Source organism: Furipterus horrens, unplaced genomic scaffold, assembly GCF_987537825.1.
Source record: "Furipterus horrens unplaced genomic scaffold, mFurHor1.1.pri manual_scaffold_9, whole genome shotgun sequence".
Lineage (NCBI taxonomy): Eukaryota > Metazoa > Chordata > Mammalia > Chiroptera > Furipteridae > Furipterus > Furipterus horrens.
The window spans coordinates 91,061,482-91,084,336 of NW_028327179.1; the positions used below are offsets into that span (position 1 = coordinate 91,061,482).

General features: G+C 42.0%; 1 protein-coding gene across 1 annotated transcript in view; it reads left to right on the forward strand.

Moving 5' to 3' along the window:
* Positions 1-19,286: 19,286 nt before the first annotated feature.
* Positions 19,287-22,855, forward strand: part of NUP205 (nucleoporin 205) — a 74,018-nt gene continuing 70,449 nt past the window's right edge. The window contains exon 1 of the mRNA XM_090287553.1: positions 19,287-19,338. Within this exon, the coding sequence (XP_090143679.1) occupies positions 19,311-19,338 (28 nt within the window). The 5' untranslated portion in view covers positions 19,287-19,310. The remainder of the gene's footprint in view (positions 19,339-22,855) is intronic.

The window sequence follows — 22,855 nt, forward strand, 5'->3', positions numbered from 1 at the left end:
AGCCCAGTGCTCAGTCCACTGAGCCACGCCAGCCAGGGTTCTAGCTCTCTTTGTTTAGCTTTACCTCCCTTTCTACAGGGCAGCTGAAAATTTTAGAGCATTATGTTTTTCCTGCATCTTTTGCCTAAATCAATGGTATAACTAAAATCTTACTCCCTTCTCCCCTTTTAAGTCTAGCTTTTGGCACAGGTTTAAAGGTAACCTTTAAAAATTTAGAAACACAAACCATTGCATGCACGAATAATACCAGCAAGCCTCATAATGTATTTTGGCTGTCCTCTTTTGGAAAAAGCATTGAACTTGTAGTGAGAAGACTTAGGCTTTATGCGTCTCTGGGCCGTCTTGGACAAGTCAGTTAACTTGTCTGATCTTCAGTTTTCTCATTGGTAAAATTGGAGAATAATAATTTTTCATTTACAAAGTTGTTACAAGAACAGATGAGATAACATGTGAAAGAAAGAGGACTCTGTAATCTGTAATGATCCATTCAATTAGAAATACAGCTGATCTCATGTATATTGAATATATATGGAATCGAAAATATTCAAACTCATAGAAACACAGTAGAAGTGGTTACCAGGGGTTGGGGGAAGGGAGGAATGTGGAGGTGATGGTCAAAAGGCACAAAGTTTCAATTATGCAAGATAAATAAGTTATGGGGATCTATTATACAGCACACTGCTAATAGCTAACTACTGTACACGTAGTTTGCTAAGAGGTTAGTTCTTCTTAGTTTTTTTCTTATGTATTTTTTCTACTTTTTTTTTTTTTTACCTTTCAAGAGGGTAGTTCTTAAGTGTTCCTATCTCATAAATAATAATAATAATAATCGTCGTCGTCGTCGTCGGCAGCCGTCCGTCTCTAGAGACGATGGTGTAGCTTCTTAAGAGTCTATCTGCACCGCCGAGAATGGCTGTGCAGTCCGATTCGGGAGTGACACGGTATCTGTCTCCTCCCGTGTTGAATCGACATCTTGCGATGACGCTGGAGTGTCCTCTCCAGTGAAGCTGAAGCTACAGAGCCTGGGCAGGGTGATATGGAGGGTCTGCTGTTGCCCATGCAGCAGACCCCCCCTCTCTTCGCAGCTGAAGGATCCAAGGGAAAGACGGAGTCAATACAGCTTGGCTTCAGGTGCGCCGCAGGAGTTGCCGGTGTTGACTACAACGTCAAACCGCCTTAGGGACTCCGGCTCCGGATTTTCTGTCGGGGTTTACTCCCTTAGCCTTTCCCCTGAAGAGGTATGCCGCAAGGCAGCGGAGGTTTTTTGGAATCAGAGTTTTCCCTCTCTGATGTGCCCTGACTGGAAGATCGAACCAGCGACACTTAGCTCGCAGGCCGACGCTCAATCCACTGAGCCAAACCAGCCAGGTACTCACAAGTGATTTGTATGTATTTCAGAACTTTGGCTTATGTCCATTGTTTGAAACTCAGAACTTACTTTACCATAGAAATCACTTGAAGCCTCTGTTTAACAAAACTTATTTAAATTTATATTGTAAACATGCTCAAGTATTCTCTTTGCTGGCCATATCTCCTAGCATCAGGTTTTTACCTGATGCCTAGTAATTTATTCATTAGTAATCCAAATTCTTTAATGAGATGGATATCTAATTTGAGTGTCTATTTTTTTTTAAAAAATCTCTTCTGGGTACCTTCCAACTTCTTAGTTATGCATCAAGGAAGGATGTGAAATGAAGTAGACTCAAGAAAAACTTGTGCAGATTAAAAAATATTAAAGTAAACAGATCTTCCTCATACATTCACAACACCACTTGTCAATTTCTAACAAGATACCTGTCCTTAAAGCACAGTCTAGTTAAATGATACTAAAGTATTAACCTAAAGATGGCTCAGGTGTTGAGAGATGTCTGTGACATATGTCACTCATTCATCCTTAGGGTATTTTGGCTCATCTAGCTGAGAGGATAGAAATTCCCTTTTTACATCATCTGCTAAGATCACCCATTCATTGAGAATAATAATAATAATAATAATAATAATAATAATAATAAAGTAATGGGAGGAAACATTGGGAGGAGATGGATATGCTTATGGCCTTGATGGTGGTGACGTTTTCACAAGTATATACTTGTCCCCAAACTCAACAAGGTGGATACATTCAATCTATACAACTTTTTACATGTCAATCATACCTCAATAATGTGGTTTTTAAACACTTAGAAATACAGTCACATGCATTTGCCTCACAAAAGCTGATCTAGTTTTCTGTAGCTAGCCATGCCCATGGTCCGTTCATGTTGCCAAATAATTCCGCAGCCAACCGGCCCAAAGCTTTGAGTACTTCCCTCAACTGCAGATAAATCTAAGAAGCTGACCTAGGGCTTAAATTGCACGAGGGGTAGATTTGTGGGTATGGGAAAGAAACTAAAACTGTTTTATTTTTATTTTTCTCTTTATTCTCTTTCTCCTCTCTCTTCTTTACTTTCTGAAAAACCCTTAATTCGCCCATTCAGCTAAAGGAGAAGAGGTAAGAGTTTTTCTTGTCCTTTATCTGTATTGTTATGCCCTTTTATATTTATCTGTATTCCAAAGTCACGATGCATTGTGGTTATGTGTTAATATATCTGTTACTCCTATAGACCGCTTTTTAAAAACTTGTTTTTCATTGTGGGTTCTCAATAAATGTTTGTTGGGTTGAATTAACATGAATAAAACATAATATAATTGAAGCTATTCAGAGCTCAGAACATAGTTCACACACTCAGATCCAGTGACTTATTCAAAAGGTTTCCAGGGGGTTAAAAATAGAGATCTGGATCCAGGCAGTTTTGTTCAGAGAATTTTGAGGGGGTGAAATAGCTCTGGCTGCAGACTGGGGTCTTTGTTATGAGAAAAATGCAAATACGAAGAATTGCACAGCACTGCCAGGGTAATGTCTGGGTATTTTTGAACCTTTGGCAGAACCGAAGTTTTGTCTGGAATACACTTCCTTCCCTTTCCTCACATCTCTAATCTCAGTCACGGCTTAACCCGGTAACACATAATAAATAAGGAAAATTTATCGAAATCTTTTTCTAAATCTCAATCCCTTGAAATGATGACCTGGCAATTTCTTGCGCACCAATAATTCTGAAGTCAACATGGTGTATAAATATGGCAACTGCATGTCCTAACTTTTCTGCCTCAGTTTTGATTTAAAATATTCTCTCTCATTATCAGACTTGTCTTGTTTTTCGGTTTGTATTTATGGAGGTCCTATAATAAATAATTTATCTATGTGAGAAAACTACTATACAACATCATCTTTAAGGTATTATGCTTCAATTATGTTTTTAAGTGTAGAGTAGGAAGAGTAATTGGATTCCTAAAGACATGTATTTGAACACATTCCCAAACTTAACCGGCAATAAAATGTATAAGCTAGGATGTGAGGGTGATCTGTCTGCAACATGTCACCCCACTGACTGCCAGGTTTGATTCGGCTGATCTGGCTGGCTAGGTGGGTGTACCTTTCCTCCCTCACTGCTCCAGGGGCTGTGCTGCTCCCAAGGCTGAGCAATCCTTCTGGGTGGAAGAGGACACCTTTCCCCTATAGAGCGGACCCAATCTCCATCAAGTGTATGCAAGTAGCTACGCTCCCCTGCTAGACCAGCCAAACAAGCTCTCGAAGGCCCATTTGTAAGAGAAGGTAGGGTAGTCAAGCTTCCAAAGTCTCCAGACACATCCAAATAAGGGGGAAAAAACAAGTTAAAATTAGATACCATTAAAAAAAAATCAACCCAATAACATATATGTTTAAATTTTAATATATAATGTTGGTAAAGGTCGGAAAATCAGGTGCATCCTCCAGTAAGCATATAAAGTCTTTAAAACAATTTTTCAGTATCTAGTGAGAGTATTAAAAAATTCAGCCATATTAAACTAATAATGTTACTTCTAGGAAACCTTTCTAAAGGATGTGGGTAAAGATTCATACATAAAGATGTTTGTCAAAGTATTTGTAACAATGAAAAATTAGAAGAAATCTAAATCTTAAGTATTCGGCATTCAGCTACATATATTTTGCACTTTATATCCATGCAGTGGATTAATATGCTGGCTTTTGAGTTCTTTCCACATAAATGTTCTCTGAGAGAAATAAAGAATGGTCATGTTGAAGAATAATTAAATTAGTCTTACTAAGAACATAAGAAACAAAGTAAACATATAGTATTAATAATGTATATTAATATCAATATGCCCCTCTGGAATTAAATCAAGACCTCTGACTGGGATTATGGCTAATTTCAGTTTTTATTCTTTGCTTCATTCTGTGTTTTAAAATGCTCTGTAATGAGCATGTGTTATTGTTGTAATCAGAAAAGAAGAATTAATATTATGGAGACTTATCAGTGAACCTCAACATAGAAACAAAATATTATATGAGAAGCTAGGTGGAGTGAAGGAGGGAGTCAGCAGAGCTTTGTCAAAGAAATTCTTGCTTGGAAAGAACATCACAAAGGACCATGCTGCAGACCCAGAAGGGAGTGTTCAGCTTTGCCTGTTACAGTCCAGGGAATATTTAAGTGCTGAGAACTCAGTAAGCCAAGATCATGGAAGAATTTTGGTTTGAACATGCTTTAAGTAATCAAAAACTTCTCTGTGTAGCAAGGGAGATAGAGAAGAAAGCACCAAGGGTTTAAGGAGAATGTTAATGAAAGCTGATAGCTATGAAGTTACACAGCAGGGCAGAACACTGTCTCTTGGAGAGACCAGCCACCTGGACAGGTCCCCCACCTCTGCCTAGGAAGGTGGAAATTAAGTAATTTATGATTCTTATTCTCATTTATTGATCTCATTAAGATATTAAGCACCTTCTAAGTACCAGACACTGTGCAAGGCCCAGGGAATTTATTGGTAAATAATACACCTGGAACATACTTGTAAGTTGAACAAGTTGGGTTTATTAACTTGTTGCTGCTAAGGAGAATGCACACCGTGGGGAATCGTGGGGGCCTTTCAGTGAGGGGGTATTAGAAAGGACTTAAAGGATTTGGGTTTGCCCTGACGGTGTGGCTCAGTTGATTGGGCATGATCCCACAAAGCAAGGGATTACCGGTTTGATTCCTAGTCAAGGCACATGCCTGGGTTGTGGGTTGGGTCCCTGGTTGGGGTGCGTGCAGGAGGCAGCTAATCAATGTTTCTCTCTTACATCAATGTTTCTCTCCTTCTCTTTCACCTTCCCTTCCTCTCTCTCTAAAAATCAATAAATGGGAAAAAAAAAAAAAAGGATTTGGGTTTAGGTTAGGTAATTTAGGAGAAAGTCCAAAAAAATGAAGTTTGGTCTATATTGGGTGTTTTCAAGAAGTGGGCAGTATTTCTATGATTGGGCATATATATATATATACATAATTCCTTGCCTTAGGATACATTACTTGATTTGAGAGAGAGAAGGAAAAAAAAAAACAAACCCAAACCCATCAATATGAGAGAGAAACATTGATTGGTTGCCTCCCACACGTACTGGATCGAACTCAGGCCTGGAACCTAGGCGTGTGCCATGACCAGGAGTCGAACTCATGAACCTTTGGTGCATGGGGTGAGGCTCCAGCCAACTGAGCCACACCAGCCAAGGGATATCAATATTTCTTACCTGTAGGGAGGGCCCACAAGAGTAAGGCTAATGCTATCACTGGGAACAAAGTGGCAGTTAACCATATGAGCTGGAGGGAGGATATTTAGTATTCTGTAATTTGGACAGCGTTAATGTTTTCTGTTTCTTCAGATATGATTACAAGTGGTTGTGGTTTTTTTGATTCACCACAGTCACATGGTGCTCCTGTCTGAAGTTAATGGTGTGTGACATTGTTTCTGTTCAATGGGATAACAGCAGGCCCTCGCTGTGCGTGCCGGGCCAGCTCATAGCAGCACCAGGCCTAAGAGACTATATCAGGCCAGCTCCTGGATATCCGGGGACTGCTTTTCTCTTTCTCACAAGTAAAAATGTAAATGCAGTGCTGACTGGTGTGGCTCAGTGGATTGAGTGCTGGCCTGCAAACCCAAAGGTTGCTGGTTCAATTCCCAGTCAGGGCACATGCCTGGGTTGTGGGTCAGGCCCCCAGCTGGGGGCGTGCGAGAGGCAACCCATTGATGTATCCGTTGCACATTGATGTTTCTCTCTCTCTTTCTTTCTTCCTTCCTTCCCTTCTCTCTAAAAATAAATAAATAAAATCTTTAAAAAAAAAAGTAAATGCAGAACTTCATCTTATGCTAAGTGCTATGCAAAAATGAATAGGTGCAATGACAGAGGGTCAAGGGTCGGGTAGAACCCATTTGCACAGGTTGGTGGAAGAAAGTGTCGCGGCCCTGACTGGGTAGGTCATTTGGTTCCAGAATCATCCAGATTTGATCCCCGGTCAAGGCACATACAAGAAGCAACCAATGAATGCATAAATGAGTGAACAAATCAATGTTTCTGTCTGTCTGTCTGTCTGTCTGTCTGTCTGTCTGTCTCTCTCTCTCTCTCTCTCTCTCTCTCCAAGAATCCATAAAATAAAATAAAATGTCCTAGAACTGGGAATGAGGTCAGAAAAAGGTTATCATTGGAGAGTCACAGGTTCATGGATTCCGCTGTCTGCTGAGCCGGGTACTTCAGCTAGTTGCTGAGGGTTAGCTGTGAGAGTAGGAGGTCTCTGCCCTCCTACTCATTAGTGACAAACTTAGCCATGAAACAATTAATTTGCCAAGTGATTAATCTGGGAGTGAAACTACTAATGACGGCATATGATAAACTAAAGTAGTGATTACACTGTTTAAGTGAAATGGTCATTTGCAAGAAATCTTTTCTTAGTCTTCAGGCTGCTATAACAAAATACCTTAGACTGAGTGGCTTGCAAACAGCTGACATTTATTTCTCACAGCCTGGAGGCTGGATGTCCAAGGTCAGGGTGCCAGCATGGTCAGGTTGCACACTTCTCATTGTATTCTCATTTGGTGGAAGGGGTGAGCTAGTGCTCTGGAGCCTTTTTAAAAATAAAGCCATTAATCTCATTCATGAGGGTTCTACCCTCAGTTCCTAATCACCTCGTAAGGGCCTCACTTCCTAATACCTTTGCAGTAGGGATTAGGATTTCAATATATTCTAATTTGCAGGGATACAAATATTAAGACCATAGCAAATCCTGAGGGACAGATTGCAAATGTGTCATGGAAGTTTGGAAGACGGAGTCCATTCCAGACATAGGAGTGTGTCTCCTTCTCGCCAAGAGGTTGCTGATTGAATTAATTCTGGAAAAATGAAAAACAAAAAATTTGTTAACAGAAATAGAGTGGTTTGTTTCCTTGGAAAAAAGGGAGCAAAAGACCTAGATTCGTGATTGCCAGAGTCCTGTGGAGAGAGGGCCTAGACCAGCCTGTCCACAGGTCTCAGCTGGTTTAATAATATCTCTGGATAAACACACGAGAATTCTCTTTTGCCACGTACTCTCTTTATCAAATAGAATTAATAAAAGTCAGTTCTTATATGATTGAAAAGAAACTGCTAAAGGTTAATTTTGAAAGCTCACTTGGTCTTGATGTATTATCCTTTCTCTGAATTGCTGAATTGGTTTTTCTATTTTTAGTTGTTCCTGTTAAGAATTTTGATATGTTATCTTCACGAGTAATATTGGTCTGTGGTTGTTTTTTTTTTCTTTTTTTGCAATGTCTTTGACTTTATCAGATTAATAATAACCTCATAAAATTAATTAACTGGGAAGTGTTTATCCCTCTGTTTTCTGAAAGACTTTGTGTAGGATAGGTATCATTTCTTAAATGTTTGTTAACATTCACCAAGTAAGCTGCTGAGGCCTTGAATTTTCTTTTTGAACAGTTCTTCATTACAAATTCAGTTGCATTAACAGATATAAAGCTATTTGGGTTTTTGGTTTTGAAAATTTTTGTCTTTTTGGGAAATTGATAATTTTATCTAATTCTTCAAATATATTGGCATAAAGTTGCTCATAATATTTCATTACTCTTTAAATGTCTGTAGCATCTGAAGCAATGTTTTCTCTTTCTTTCTTGATACTGGCAATTTATATTTTTCTTTCTTTTTTTCTAGATAAATTTTATTTTATTCAAAGAACAAATGGTTTCATTGACCTTATTTTATTTCCATTTTCTTTTTACTTGATTTGCATGCATTGTTTCTTCTTCTACATACATTTAATTTGCTTTGATTTTACAAAGTACCTTATTTTCATTCAATTTAAGATATTTTCTAATTTTCTTTGTAATTCTTTCCTTGGACCCTTCTCAATAGTTCTTTCTCTCTAAATATTACTCTGACTTGTACCTCAAGATTTTTCTTATGCACATTTGTTCATTCAACAAATATTTATTGATTACCTACTGTGGGGTATTAGGTACTGTTCTAGGTACTTGAGAGACATGAGTAAATAAAATAAATATGCCTGTCCACACAGAACATACATTCTAATGTGGACTATAATTTTATGACTTGGCTTGTGTATATTCCTAATGAAGGGGTCCTTTCTTTCTGTAGTCTTGACATAGTACTTCCTTCCTATATCTCCATTATGATGCTACAGTACTTATTTGCAACTATGAAATGATACCAGTGGCTTTTTTCCCCCCTCACCTGAGGACATTTTTTCATTGCTTTTAGAGAGAGAAAGAGAGAAAGAGAATCACTGATGCAAGAGAGAAGCATCAACTGGTTGCCTCTTGTATGCGCCTGGTCCTGGGATCATACGCTTCTGGACTGGGGATAGAACCCACAACCTAGGTATGTGCCTTGACTGGGGATTGAACCCATAGCCTTCTGGTTACAGGGCGATGCTCCAACCAACTGAGCCACACTGGCCAGGGTGATACCAGTTACTTTTACATTAAAAAATACTTAACACCTAATACTTATATCTTAATTGATTCAACCCACCTGTCTACATGTATTTCCTAAATTTATAATCTTTCTTTGAGAAAAATGGTATTTATTGGAAGAATTGTTTTCCTCTGACTTATTTATGCGTTATCCTGACTGAAGACAGGAAGATAGACTGGATTTTCATAAGCATCGTATGGTTTTAGGATTTAATCAGTACCAAGGTTTCCTAACATTGCCAACCAAAAGTATTATTAAAATGATCTCTCTGAGTGCCGGGATTATGGTGACTTTTTTTTATCTTTTGGAGTTATGGTGACTTTAATTTTCTCTTTTATACTTTCACTGTTTCAAAAATAAACAAAGGAAGGAGCCCTTTGAATGACCTAAAGTCTTGAACATAATTGAAACATTTTCCTGGTCACTTGCAGAGTGATCTGATCTTTTAAAAAAAATAATGCATTTAAAATTGATGCATTATTTAAAACAAACAAATATTAACTGAAACAAAAAAAATGAATACTTGGTAAGGGATTAACATTCAGAATATATAAACAACTCCTACAATTCAACCACACACACAAAAAAAATACAGTAAGATTTTAAAAAATGGGCAAAAGACCTGAATAGACATTTTTCCAAAGAAGACATACAAATGGACGATGGGCAAATTAAAAGATGCTCAACATTACCAATTATTAAGGAAATGCAAATCAACACCACAATGAAATACCGCTTCATTTTTGTGGACTTGGAGAAACTGGAACCCTTGTACCCTGTTGTTAGGAATGTAAATGGTGCAGCTACTGCGGCACAGGATGGTGATTCCGCAAAAAGTAAACACACAATTGCCATACGATCCAGCCATCTCACTGCTGGGGATGATCCCAGAATAACTGAGTGTGGGGACTCGAAGAGATTTTGTACACCCATGTTCGTGAGCATTATTCATAATCATCAAAAGGTGGAAGCAACCCAAGTGTCCACCGGCAGATGAACAGAGGAACAAAATGTGGTGTATACATACAACGGGCTATTATTCAGCCTGAAAAAGGTAGGACATTTTGACATATGCTATAACATGGATGAACCTGAGGACATTAACTAAGGGAAAATAACCAGTCAGCCAAGGACAAAGGACAGCTATTATATGAGTCCACTTATATGAAGTCCTTAGAATAGTCAAATCATAGAATCCGAAGAATGGTGGTGGCCCTTGGGCTGTGGGGGAGGGCAGAATAGGAGTCAGTGTTTAGTGGGCACAGAATTCAGTTGGGGAAATTGAAAAAGTCCTGGAGATGGGCGGTGGTGAGGGTTGCAGAACAGTTCAAGAGCACTTCATGCCTCACAGCTGCGCCCTTAAAAATGGTTAATTTTAGGTTTTGCATATTTTATCACAATAAAAAAGTGGGCGCCCAATCTTTCCCTAGGTATTATGTGGAGGTAATTTTAGAAACCAAGAAGCAACAATACTTCAAGGCTAGGTAGTTCTTTTTTTTCCCCTCTCTTTAAATTACATTTAAAAAATGATTATCTTGCTTCAGGATTGTGGTGCTTATGGGTGGAGATTGAAATCTTAAAATCGCAGTAAGCTCTCTGTTCCTCTGGCCACATCAATTTTCTATCTAATTTTAAAAGCATTTAAATTCTTTTTATTACACAAGCGCTTATTAAATGTGCAATTTAAAATGTATAGGGTTGTGCAACACGGTTGAGTTAACATTGCCATGGGAATCTCATTAATCGAATTCATCGCTACTCTGCTATTATTAGTACTGCATTAACCCATTCTTATCAGATACTCTTAATTCATAGCTTATTTTTCCTTTATAGAATTTCCATACTTTCCCTTCATTGTTCTTCACCCTGATTGTCCTATTCCTACAGCAGAATATCTTCTAATTTTTTAATGTTAAAGTGATATGTTATTGCACTGAATCTTTTCAGTAAACCAAGGAAAGTATTCTTATTTCTATGTTAATAGATGAGGAAACTCAGGCTCAGAGCAGTTGAATAACTTGCTCACTGTCACACAGTGAGTCACTGGCAAAGTAGAAATTTAGATTCAGGGCAACCTGTCTTAATAAAAGCCTCTCCTCAACTCCATCAGCATGTTATACCTTATTTTCAGTATCTTCCTGAAATCTCAACTCTTTCATGACATGAGAAAATATAAAATACACATCACTGATAACGACCTTAAGCTTGATTGAGGCAGAGAAATGGCACACATGAGAGTTTCATGTTGATCTGGAATCTTTCTTAAAAATCATCTTTCTCTAAGTAATTTCTGCACTTATTTGCATGTGGGAATATTTCCTATTGTCCTTTGTTGCTGAGTTTACATCATATCCTGAACAGTGCCGTGGTTTATTTCAATTCATGCTTTCTTGTTCCTGGTACATCGTTTTGGTTTGAGTATTCTTCTGATGGGATGAATGCTCTGCTTTTCATCACGCTCAGGCAGAATTCGGCTTCTCTCCTCGCTCCCCACTCTCCTTCACACGCTCCCTGCCCAAGACAGGGACCAAGTATTCATGCTAATTCCCAGAGGACAATCAAGACTCTTTCTGATCCGACGATTTGTCTTTGCCACCAGTACTTTTACATTACTCTCCACCCCATTGCCCTGGTTTATTCATGCACCGTTGTGGCTCATGCCTTCTGCTGAGGCCCACGTTCCCACATGTGTCTATAGGAAAACCTCTCCAGGCGGTTCAACCAGCTGATTCCTTAGCTGGAGCTCCAGGAAATATGGAGTACTCTATCTTCTTTAGGTCTGTTTTGGTAGTCCAAGAATTAGAAAAAGAGGGATCTAGTTGTTTTATGCTAAAGTGTTCAGGCACTTGCAAGAGAGGTGGTAGGTTATGAAACTGTCTTCAAGGAGCCAACAGTATAGTCTGGCAATGCGTTAGAAGATAGTAGTAGCTCGACTTTTCCCCAGCTGTATGCACTCAACAGATATTTATTGGCTACCTTTTGGGTACCTCTATCTTCTATGTGGAGTTTTCAACCTAGAGGGACCAAGTTGTGGAAAATTGTGACACATTATGGGAGAGCATAGCATTTAATCCAGCCTGATGTCAGGCAGCAGGGTGGGGAAAAGAAATGCCTGGAGAGTGACCGGACAAAGGGGCTAAACGTATTCTAGAATGAGGATATAGTGCCAACAGAGATTCAGGGGGAAGGACGATGTGACTACAGTAGTCAGAGGAAACACCCCACGGAGAAGGGGGCTGCCTGGTTAAGAGCTTGGGAGCTGGAGGGGCTGACTGTGTATCTCAGTATACAATAGTCTCCACTTATCTGCAGTTTTGCTTTCTCCATGGTTTCGGTTACCCGTGACCAAGCTCAGTCTGAAAATATTAAACGGAAAGCTCCAGAAATACATAATTCATAGGTTTTAAACAGCTGTTCTGAGAAGCATGATGAAATCTCCTTCGGTCCCACCCCAGACTTGAATCACAACCTTTGTTAGCATATCTGCATCAATTAGTCACTTAGAAGCCAGTTCGGTTATCAGATTGGTTATCAGAGAGAGAAACATTCACATTACTTTTACTACAGTATACTGTTATTATTTTTCTAGTTTGTTGTTAGTTACAGGTAAGTTAATCCTGACTGTGCCTAATTTATAATCAAACTTTATCATACTTATGTATGTATAGGAAAAACCATAGTATATACAGGGTCCAGTATTCTCTGCAGTTTCAGGCATCCACTGGGGGTCTTGAAACATATTTCCTGCAGATAATGAGACTGCTGCATTTAGCATTTATTTTGCCTTAGAAATAATTTATTGTTTATTTTTATTTAACACACACGCACATCATGCTACATATCCTGTTTCCTTACATGGTTTCTCAGAACAGCAAAAGAGCAAAAGTGAAACAGCAAGGCCTCTTAAATTCTAGGCTCAGAACTTGCCCACTGTAGCTTCCACGGCCTTTTTTTTTTTTTTTTTTTTTTTTTGTCCAAGCCAGTCGTAAGGCTCGTCCAGATTCAGTGTGGCAGATGATTACACAATGGCTTGAATTCAGGGAATGTGATTTATTGGGGGCCTTTTAATAACAATCTTCCACAAGAAGCTAACAGTTTTAACAGGGAGACAATCATCAGCACATAGGGCTATAATAGAGGTAGGTCACAGTGCAATTGGGACGGAGGGAAAGAAACCCCTGGACTGGAAGGGGGAATCAAGAATAGCATCAGGGAGGCATCATTCACACGGGGCCTGAGACTTGGGAGACAAGTCCTGTTTAGGAGGTTAACTTAATGGGTGCTGAACAGAGGGATGGAGAAGGGAAGGGAGGGCATTCCAAGCAAACAGAACACTAGGTGCAAAGGCATCAATAGATGATACAACAGAGCATGTTGTACTGGGGAAATAATAATACTTTTCAGAATGGTCAGAGTAAAGGGCATTTGAGGGAGGGTGAGGATGAAGAGGCTGAACCTGATTTTAGAAGAGGTCACGGAGACATTTTGATCAGAGCAAGCACACAATCTGATCTGTGTATTTGAAAACCCCTTTGGAAATCTATAAGAGGGGGATGAGATAGAAACCAGCACCACCAGTCAGAAGACAATCGCAAAATACCGGGTATAAGCACGTGAGACCTGAAGAGAACAGTGGCTTAGGGGGCAGAGACGAGAAAGGGATCCAGAAATATTTATGAGATAGAATGGATAGGATTAGGCAACTGAAGGAGGAATGTAAAAAGACTCTCTCAAGTTTCTGACTCTGGCGACCAAGTGGCTGCAGGTGGCATGGTTTTAAGAGAAAAGTGCTCATTTGAGTTATGGATAATTGATCGATTTTGAGATGCCTGTGTGACCGTCAATAGCGATGTGGGGTTGACAAGTTAGAAATAGAAATCTGAAGTCTAGGAGAGAGGACTGGACTAGAAATAAAAGTATAGAATTGATCAGGTCACAGGTGGTAGTAAGAAGCCATGGACTTCCCAGAAGTGCGTAGACGGAAAAGAATGGAGGCTGGGCATGATGGGAAGGGAAGAGCTACATTTAATGGTGTGAAGAGGAAGAGAAGTCCCTGTAGGAAATTTTCAGAAAAGAACCCGAAAGATGGAAGGAAAACCAAGAATAGTGTGTTGCACGACTCAAGGGAGAGAATGCATGTGTGATGTTGGGTGAGGGGCAATTGCAGGAAGTTCAAGAGTTCCCTCTTAGAAAGTGAAGTGATCTACCCAGAGGGAAGTGTGTGGGCTTAAAAGGATATGGAGGGGAAGCCTTGTAATAATTGGGCTGAGAAAGAAAATGTTCTCTGAATGCCACTTCCTGCCAAGTTTCTGCTCAATATTCTTCTCACTTTCCCACTAAATTTCGCCTTTTCATGCTCTCTTCCCCATTCACTCCTTAAAACCACTCTAATTGTCTGGCATTTCTTGCTGTATAAAAATGACTTTCAAAAAATCACCGATGACTTTTGTGTTCCACCTAATGTACATTCTGTCACTGTTATTTGTTCAGGAGAATGAATATGCCTGGTAGTCTTAATAACATACTCTGTGACTTTGTCTAAATTCTTTAATTCTGACTTCCAACAGTGAAGTGAGAATATAAACTATTTTCTCCCAGTCTTAGTGGAATGTCGGAGGAGTCGATAAAGTGAGGTTGTAAGGCACGTGGACGTCTGCAATATATAAGTAGCTGTAACTATATTATCTCCCTAATAGGATTGTTCAGGGATTAAGTGACATAATGAAATAATATAAAATACATAATAAATAAGACATATAAATATATGTAATACTATTTATTGTTATTATTATTATAAGATAATGTGAAATTCTCAATAAATATCTGGCACATGATAGCAAATGGTAACGACTATATTTTAGTTTGAAAATTAACAAACTAGGACTTCAGGTCAAGATGGAGGCATAGGTAGACATGCTGCATCTCCTCACACAACCAGACAAAGAATTACAACAGGATCTCAAAAACAGATAACAACCAGAACCATCAAAAAACCAAGCTATATGGAAGTCCAACAACCAAGGATTTAAAGGAGCCACACTCATCGAAACAGGTAGGAGGGGTGAAGTCAGGGCAAAGAGGCAGTGTGGCTCAGAAAAGTGGCAGTAGAAGGGACAGTTCCACATTCACATGTGGTGGATAAAAATCAAGAGGGACACCCTGGGAGCGAGCGATCCCAGCTCCAGGCCAGGTGTCCAGCACCAAGAAGATAAACCCCCATTGCCTCTGGCTGTAGAAACAAGTGGGGGGTTGGGGCGGTGGAGAAAGGGCCCACATGGTCTTAGAACCTACTCGAATCCCAGGGCAGGAACTGAAAGGGCACCAGTTGCATAGGGGAGGTGGGTGATGTAACTGAAAATGGGGTAAGTGGCTGGGCAAATCACCAGAAGCCAGGTAGTGGCATTGTCCCGTCTCCGAGTCCCCCACCACAGAGTCACAAAGGGGTGATGTGGGTGGCCTTGCCCTGACAATTACCTAAGGCTTTGCCCTACACAATTTACAGGTGCCTTTGCTACATAGGCCATGCTACTATGATAGGGAATAAAAGCAGCTCTACCTAATACACAGAAACAAACATAGAGACGCTGCCAAGTTGAGGAGGCAAAGAAATACAGCCCAAAGGAAACAATAGAACAAAACCTCAGGAAAAGAACTAAACAAAATGGAGATAGCCAACCTATCAGATGGGAGAGTCCAAAACACTGGTGATCAGGATGCTCAGAGAAATGATTGAGTATGGCCACAAAATAAAGGAAGGAGTGAAGGTTATGCAAAATGAAATAAACAAAAATATACAGGGAACCAATAGTAAAGGGAAGGAAGCCGGAATTCAAAGCAATGATTTGGAACAAAAGAAAGAAATAAACATTCATCCAGAACAGAAAGAAAAAACAGGAATTGAAAAAAATGAGGAGAGGCTAGGGAACCTCTGGGACCAACATCTTAATCATAGGGGTGCCAGAAGGAGAAGAGGAAAACAAGAAACCGAAAACTTATTTGAAAAAAATAATGAAAGAAAAATTCCCTAATTTGGTGAAAGAAATAGACACACAAGTCCAGGAAGCACAGAGAGTCCCAAACAAGTTGGCCCCAAAGAGGACCACACCAAGACACACCATAATGAAAACGCCAAAGGTTAAAGATAAAGAGAGAATCTTAAAAGTAGCAAGAGAAAAGTAGAGAGTTACCTGGAAACAAGTTTCCATAAGAGAATCAGCTGATTTCTCAAAAAAAAAAAAAAGGCAAGAAGGGACTGGCAAGAAGTATTCAAAGTGGTGAAAGCAAGGACCTACAACCTAGATTACTCTATCCAGCAAAGCTATCATTTAGAATGGAAGGGCAGATAAAGTGCTTCCCAAAATAAAGCTAAAGGAGTTCATCATCACCAAGCCATTATTACATGATATGTTAAAGGGATTTATTTAAGAAAATGAGGATCAAAACTATCCAAATGACAACAAACTCACAACTACCAACAACTGAATATAAAAAACAAAAACAAACAAAGCAAACAACTAGAACAGGAACAGAATCAGTGATATGGAGATCATTTGGAGGGTTATTAGCTGGGAGGGAGAATGGGGGAAATGGTGCAGGGATCAAGAGGCATAACTGGTAGGAACAAAATAGACAGGGGGATGTTAAGAGTAGTACAGGAAAGGAAGGAGCCAAATAACTTACACACAGGAACCAAGGGGGTGGGATTGTTGGAGGGAAGCGGGGTACTGGGCAAAGGGGGACAAAAGGGAGAAAGTTGGGACATCGTCGTCGTCGTCGTCGTCGTCGTCGGCAGCCGTCCGTCTCGAGAGACGATGGAGTAGCTTCTTGAGAGTCTATCTGCACCGCCGAGAATGGCTGTGCAGTCCGACTCGGGAGTGACAATCCCTGCCGCACTTGTTACAGGTGAAGGCAGATGGCGTTGTTGCTGCTGTTGACGCTGCTTCCGCCTCGATCTTTTCTGGACCGCCTCCTCGTTGCGCGCAGCCTCTGCACGTGACGTACCTTGCCTGACCGCGAGCCTCCAGGCTAGGCGGTCGTCTGCTTGAACTTCCCATGTGTTGAGATTGATGGAGCATTGTGTCATGTCCTTTTTGCAGATGTCTTTGAACCGCAGTTTTGGGCGCCCTGTCATCCTCTTGCCTTCTGCTAGCTCGCCGTAGAGGAGGTCTTTGGGGATACGGCCTGCATCCATTCTTTTGACATGGCCGAGCCACCTGAGGCGTCTCTCGCTGAGAACTGCATGCAAACTGCTCATATTGGCTCGCTTCAGCACCTCGGTGTTGGGGACCTTATCCTGCCAGGCGACATGCAGGACGCGTCGCAGGCACCTCATGTGGAAGCTGTTGAGTTTCCTTTCGTGCCTTGCGTAGGTGGTCCACGTCTCGCTGCCATAGAGGAGAGTGCTGAGCACGCAGGCTTGGTAGATGCGCAGTCTGGTTTTCTCAGTGAGGCTGGAATTGTTCCACGCTCGCCGGTTCAGTCTGGCCATAACTGTGGCTGCCCTGGCGATTCTCCGGTTGACCTCCAAGTCGACTGACAGAGAGCTCGAGATGGTGGACCCGAGGTAAGTGAAGTCGTTGACAGCCTCCAGGGTGTACCCGTCGATGGTGATGCATGGGGGAGTCCCCGTGCCTTGAGCCATAACGTTCGTCTTCGTCAGGCTGATGGCTAGTCCGAACTCCTTGCATGCGTGGGAAAGGCAAGTGACTAGCTGCTGGAGTCCCTCTTCGGAGTGTGATGTCAAAGCTGCGTCGTCGGCGAAGAGCATCTCACGGATGAGCACCTCTTTGACTTTGTTCTTGGCTCGTAGACGGGCCAGGTTATAGAGCTTGCCGTCGGATCTAGTGTGAATGAAGACACCCTCGCTGCAGTCCTTAAAGGCGTATTGGAGGAGCATGGAGAAGATTCCGAACAGCGTAGGCGCGAGGACGCAGCCCTGCTTTACTCCGCTGCTGACTGGGAAGGCCTCAGAGGTTGCGCCGTTGTAGGACACCGTGCTGTGCATGTTGTCGTGAAAGGACATGAACACGGCAAGCAGATGTGGTGGACAGCCAATCTTCCGTAGCAAGCTGAAGAGTCCGCTTCGACTGACCAGATCAAACGCCTTCGTGAGGTCGATAAAGGCGAGGTAGAGTGGTTTATGCTGCTCGTGACACTTCTCCTGCAGCTGGCGTAGGGAGAAGATCATGTCCAATGTTGATCGGCCAGCTCTGAAGCCACACTGGGACTCTGGGTAGACGCGGGAAGCAAGGGTCTGCAGGCGGGCAAGAGCGACCCGGGCGAATACTTTGCCGACGACGCTGAGGAGAGAGATGCCCCGGTAGTTGTTGCAGTCGCTGCGGTCTCCTTTGTTCTTGTACATGGTGATAATGTTGGCATCTCTCATATCCTGGGGGATGTAACCCTCCTTCCAGCAGCGACAGAGTAGATGGTGGAGCGGCTAAGTTGGGACAACTGTAACAGCATAATCAATAAAATATACTTAAAAAAAGAAAATTAGCAAACTAAAATTTAGCGAGTGAAGAAAGAAGGACCAGTATTTGGGGATGCTTAGGTAGAAAAATACTAGGTGTTGTGAAATGATACAGCTGGAAATTGCTTCAAAATAATATCTGGTGTGGCTCAGTTGGATGGAGCCTCCTCCTCTAGACCCAAAGGTTGCAGGTTTGATTCCCAGTCAGAACACACACCCAGGTTGTGGGCTTCTGGGCCCTTAAGAGGAGACAACTGATGTTCTCTCTCTCTTCCTGTTCCCCCTTCTCTCTTTCAAAGCAATGAAGCAATGTCCTTGGGTGAGGATTTTAAAAATAAATAAATACAATAATCTCCATGTTGTGGGTGGGGTACAGGAATTGGCCATGCTATGGAAGCTGGGCTTTCATTATTCCAATTTTGTGTACATTTGAAAACCTCAGAGTAAAATGCTATTATTTGTTTCACTCTCTGCAACTGTGTTGACGCAATGCACTTGATATATTGAAATGTAATGACAACTTGTTAACAGCTCAGATGGCTTCTTGCGGTTTAGGCACGTTACACACCATTCCGCTCCCTAAAGTAAGGGGTTAATGCAAGGAATATTTCATTTGAAATGAAGACGATGATTTGAGTTTACAGCTCTTATATATCATAAATGGGAGTCATTTCAATAACTAGTCTCAGATATCTTTTTCTGTTCCAACTCACAACTTTACGCATCATGAAAAAAAAAACTACAAGTTCCAGGATGCACTGCCCAATCAACGTTAAACCCAGGACCTCGCGTTTCCGAACTGGCTGCCCTCGCCTTATTTGAATAGGAATCATCCCGGCGAAAATTGACTTCTGCGACCCGGGGAAAATTTCCGAGTCTTTGTACGCCTGGGTCGGTCTGGCGCGCAGTTCGAAGAGGCCAGAGCGGTGCCTTTCTGTTCAGGCGTCGCCCCGGGCAGCCTTCCGCTCCTCGGGGGCTTCCGTGAGCCCAGGGCTCTGTAGGTGCGCCTCCAAGATGGCGACGCTGTTGGCGGTAAATTCGGGTAAGTGCGGCGTGGCCGAAGGGAAAGGGGGGCAGGGCAACGATCGGTTTTCCAGGAAGACACCCGGGCCGTGATGTTCCTTGGAGTCCAAGCCCTGTCTTGTGCACAGTGCCTGCTTCTCCCTCGCTCTGGGCCTAGGGTTCCACCCCCTCGCCAGTTTGAATGGCGCGCGTCGCCGCTGCGGCTCTGGTTCCCCGAGCTGGACTTGGAGGCTTGAGACAAGGAGACGGAGTTCCCTGCAACCGGGCATGCAGTGTCTCGCAGCCCAGGGCCGAGCCTGATCCTTTCCCACTGCTCTCCCCATTATGAGTCTGCGGCCGGGATTTCTCCAGGATACTCGAGTCTCGGGCAGTGAGGCCAGAAGACCGGAGATATTTTTCAGCCACCAACGCCCGCTGACAACTCGTACCGGGACCCCTCGTGGAGGTTGGGGGGGTCCTGCAGGATGCAAGGACCCGATTATGAAGCCTGCAACCCGGAAGGTGGCGGAGAAGGGGTACCGCGGGTTTATCAGATTATTTCCAGTTTTGCGGGGGTGTCCCGTTCCTGGACGCTCCCGTGCCTTTGGAGTGTTTGGTCTTCGGGGCGAGGTAGAATCTCGAAGGCAGCCAAGGAACTCGGGAAGATTTGGGCCGTGTTCCCTTTTGGCAGTTCTCTGCGCGGGGCGGTACCACTCCTTCCCGCCCCCGGCGGCGTTTGAAAGAGTGGGTGCATTTTGATTGTCACAATTCCTGGGAAGCATTGTTGGCGCCTGGTGGGCGGGGCAAGGATTCCTGAAAATGAATTATCTGCTAAGAATGCCAGTGAGGGCACTGAAACGTACTAGGCTTCGCGGGCACAGTGAAGAGCATATCTGTGTGGTAAATGCTTGTCGAGAATCTCACTCAAGAGCCCTCTTTCTTGGGCACTTTGTCCTTCCGGCTCTATGCAGTGTTTTGTTTTTTTTTTTTCCCCCAAGATTTTATTTATTTATTTTTAGAGAGTGGGGAAAGGAGGGAGAAAGAGAGGGAGAGAAACATGAATGTGTGGTTGACTCTCACGCGCCCCCAACTGGGGACCTGGCCTGCAACCCAGGCATGCGCCCTGACTGGGAATTGAACCAGCGACCCTTTGGTTCGCAAGCCCGCACTCAATCCACTGAGCCACACGGGCCGGGGCTGCAGTATATAAATATAGTTCTTCTTGTTGCTGATTTGTTCTGCTTTGCACAGGTCTGCTGCTGCTATTCTTGAAAAGTTGTGTAAAGCTGAGTGTTTCAAATCAAACCATTTCAGAAACAGAGCTTACTCAAGCTAAGTATGTATAATACAAAGAAATTTATTAGTTCCTCACAGGTTCTATTGTATACTAAGTGTTATTTTTGCAACCAGAGCGCCTACTTTCTTTTGTCAACTCTTGGTCAGATTTCTTAAATGCTTGTGGTAAGGCAAGTTTCAAATTTGCCTGTGAGCCGTTTTTGATATCTTCATACCCTGTGCCGGTCGGTTACCAGTTCTGACTGTACAAGCAGGCCTCGTCTGTTTTACTGCCCTGGTTCAGGTTCTCTCGCCTCCGGAGTGGCTTACCTATATCACGCTTGGTTCCCGACACTTCCTATCCTAGTTAGTCCATCCATCACGCCATTGTCCCACAGTGCCAGTTTCATTTTGTCACCTACTAGTACTTGCAACTTTCCCATTTACTAATAGGAAAAAAGCCAACTTGTTCAGGAATCCAAGGCTCAAAACTACACCGCCTTTTGCAGTTAGAGAGGGCGGAGAAAATGATTTCTAGGGAAGTCAGCTAGTCACCATCCAAATAGCACCTTATAGGGGTCACCAGGATCCAGGGGCAGACCCTCATTTTGACAGGTCCAGAACTATTGGTTAGTGTATCCAGAGTTGCTGAGATGCCAGTAATTGAATTTCTCTAATGAAACTTGGTAGAAGACAGATATATGCCATACCAGTATGCCAATTTACTGATCTGTGATAGGAAGTGTATCTGCATGGGTGCTCATGCTGGTTCGTCAGCTCATTCTTTACTCTAGACATTTATATGATAGTTGTATTTTTAATCAGAGGGTCGGCAGGGAGGGGAGCAAAGCAGGGCATTGGATGATTACTCTCTGTGTGGTCTAGGCATTCTGATTCCATTCCCCCACATCGCCATGCCAAAGACCTGACATGCCATTTCCTACCTTGCCTTTCAGATTAGGGTAGGTATTCCCTTTTATATACAGGTAACCGCGGTGTAACACAGTTAGGTTCCTAACAAATGCCATGTTATGAGATTCCGTGTTATATGAAACAAAGAACTAGTACAAAAAGGGGGGTTAGGTTCCAAAAATTAAAAAAAAAATCCTATTATATTTTTATAATTAAGAGAAATATCTTTATTAAAGCAATTTTCGTCAAAAGTATTACATATGAATTAAGTAATGTTTTCTTCGTCATCACTACTAAGCTCCATTAATCGATTGCGTTTTCTTTTTGACAAGATAGCCTCATCCCCTGAACTTTCTCCAGCATTATCTTGATTTATATGCTCTACTTTTTGCAAAAAATCTGTTATTTCAGATTGCTTGCTTTTTGCTGAGAGAGCTTTATAAAGTTTGTTATACGGTGCTAAGCACTTCTGAAGTTCTCTCTTAAACTTTGTGCTCCTTTCAGTGCAAGGATCTGCATTTAAGAAATACGACTCTAAATGTTTGGCTGAGTCTAGGCCTTTCTTTATGCTTTTTAGAGTGAACCGTTTAACTTCTTCGTTCTCATTAGTGCTATCGTCCCCTAAGTTATGTTGGCACATTCCAGATGTCGTTTCCACCAAAACTGCTTCATCAGTTTCTTCTTCTACCAGCAATTCTTGGATATCTTCCACAGTCATATGTTAGAGCGAAACCGTGTTGTAGAAGTGCTGTGTTATATTGGGGGGGGGGGTGTTCCCCAGTTCTCTGTGTTAGAGCAAAATGGTGTTATAAAAGTCCGTGTTATACGGGGGATGGGGGGGTTCCCCAATTCTCTGTTAGAGTGAAACCGTGTTATAGAAGTTCGTGTTAAATAGGGGATGGGGGGGTCCCCCAATTCTCTGTGTTAGAGCGACACTGTGTTATAGAAATCTGTGTTATATGGGGGATGCCTGTATTCTCAGCACTCTATGCTTCATCGCATTTTTTATTATACTGGTAATTGTTATTTGAAGTCTTATTTTTAACGTCCCACTTGTCAGTCTCTAAGTTCCATGAGGGATCCTTTCTGTTTTGCTTAGTGTATAGTCCCAGGCCCTCCGTAAATATACGTTGAGTGAATGAGTGAGCCAGCTTGACTGATTTAGTCTGTCCTCTCCCTGCATGTCCCCTCTTTTAAAAAATTCCCCAGTACTTTGGCTTTTGACATTGTTCATAGAAATGTAACGCATTTAATTAGGTTAACTTTCATGTCAGTCATATTGTCCTGGTAACTTTAATTGGTTTTGTGTTTTCTCAGATACCAGTTAAACGTGTTTATGGACCATCCTTTACAGTTTAGGCTAATTTTAC